Genomic DNA, 537 nt, shown 5'->3' on the forward strand with positions numbered 1-537 from the left:
CTGGCGGGGGCTGTCCCCCCCCGGGGGCGGGCCCTGCCGGGATTCCTCTGCCCCCAGCTCCCCTTTCCTTCCAGATCGCCTCTTCTACATCTACACCTCGGGGACGACGGGGATGCCCAAAGCTGCCATCGTGGTGCACAGCAGGTGAGGCCTCGGAGGCGCAGCGTGTGCCCCGTGCCCGGCACCGCCCGTGCCCCCGCCCAGCCTGGCTCTGCTCCCCAGGTACTTCCGCATCGCCGCCTTCGGCTACCACGCCTACGGGATGCGCCCGGACGACGTCCTCTACAGCTGCCGGCTGGTGAGCCCTCGCCCCCCGTCCTCCCTCATCCTTCCTCACCCTCCTTTCTTCCTTCCTCCTGTCCCTCCTCGCCCTCCTTCCTCACCCTCCTTTCTTCCTTCCTTGTGTCCATCCTTGTCTTCTCTCCTTCTTCATCCTGCTTTCTTCCTTCTTTCTGTCCTTCCTCACCTTTATTCCCTCCTTCCTCCCCTTCCTTTCTTCCTTCTTTCCATCCTTCCTGGCCTTCCTCCCCTCTTGCT

The 537-nt window shown here is 64.1% G+C and overlaps 1 protein-coding gene across 1 annotated transcript in view; it reads left to right on the forward strand.

The window, feature by feature from the left end:
• The window catches only part of LOC103775670 (long-chain fatty acid transport protein 1-like), a gene marked incomplete at both ends in the record, with an annotated part of 3314 nt that overhangs the window by 2538 nt on the left and 239 nt on the right, over positions 1–537 (forward strand). The window contains 2 exons of the mRNA XM_008943140.1: positions 75–144; positions 223–293. Of these exons, the coding sequence (XP_008941388.1) occupies positions 75–144; positions 223–293 (141 nt within the window). The remainder of the gene's footprint in view (positions 1–74; positions 145–222; positions 294–537) is intronic.

This window comes from Merops nubicus, unplaced genomic scaffold (assembly GCF_000691845.1).
Source record: "Merops nubicus isolate BGI_N331 unplaced genomic scaffold, ASM69184v1 scaffold28766, whole genome shotgun sequence".
In the NCBI taxonomy this organism is placed as follows: domain Eukaryota; kingdom Metazoa; phylum Chordata; class Aves; order Coraciiformes; family Meropidae; genus Merops; species Merops nubicus.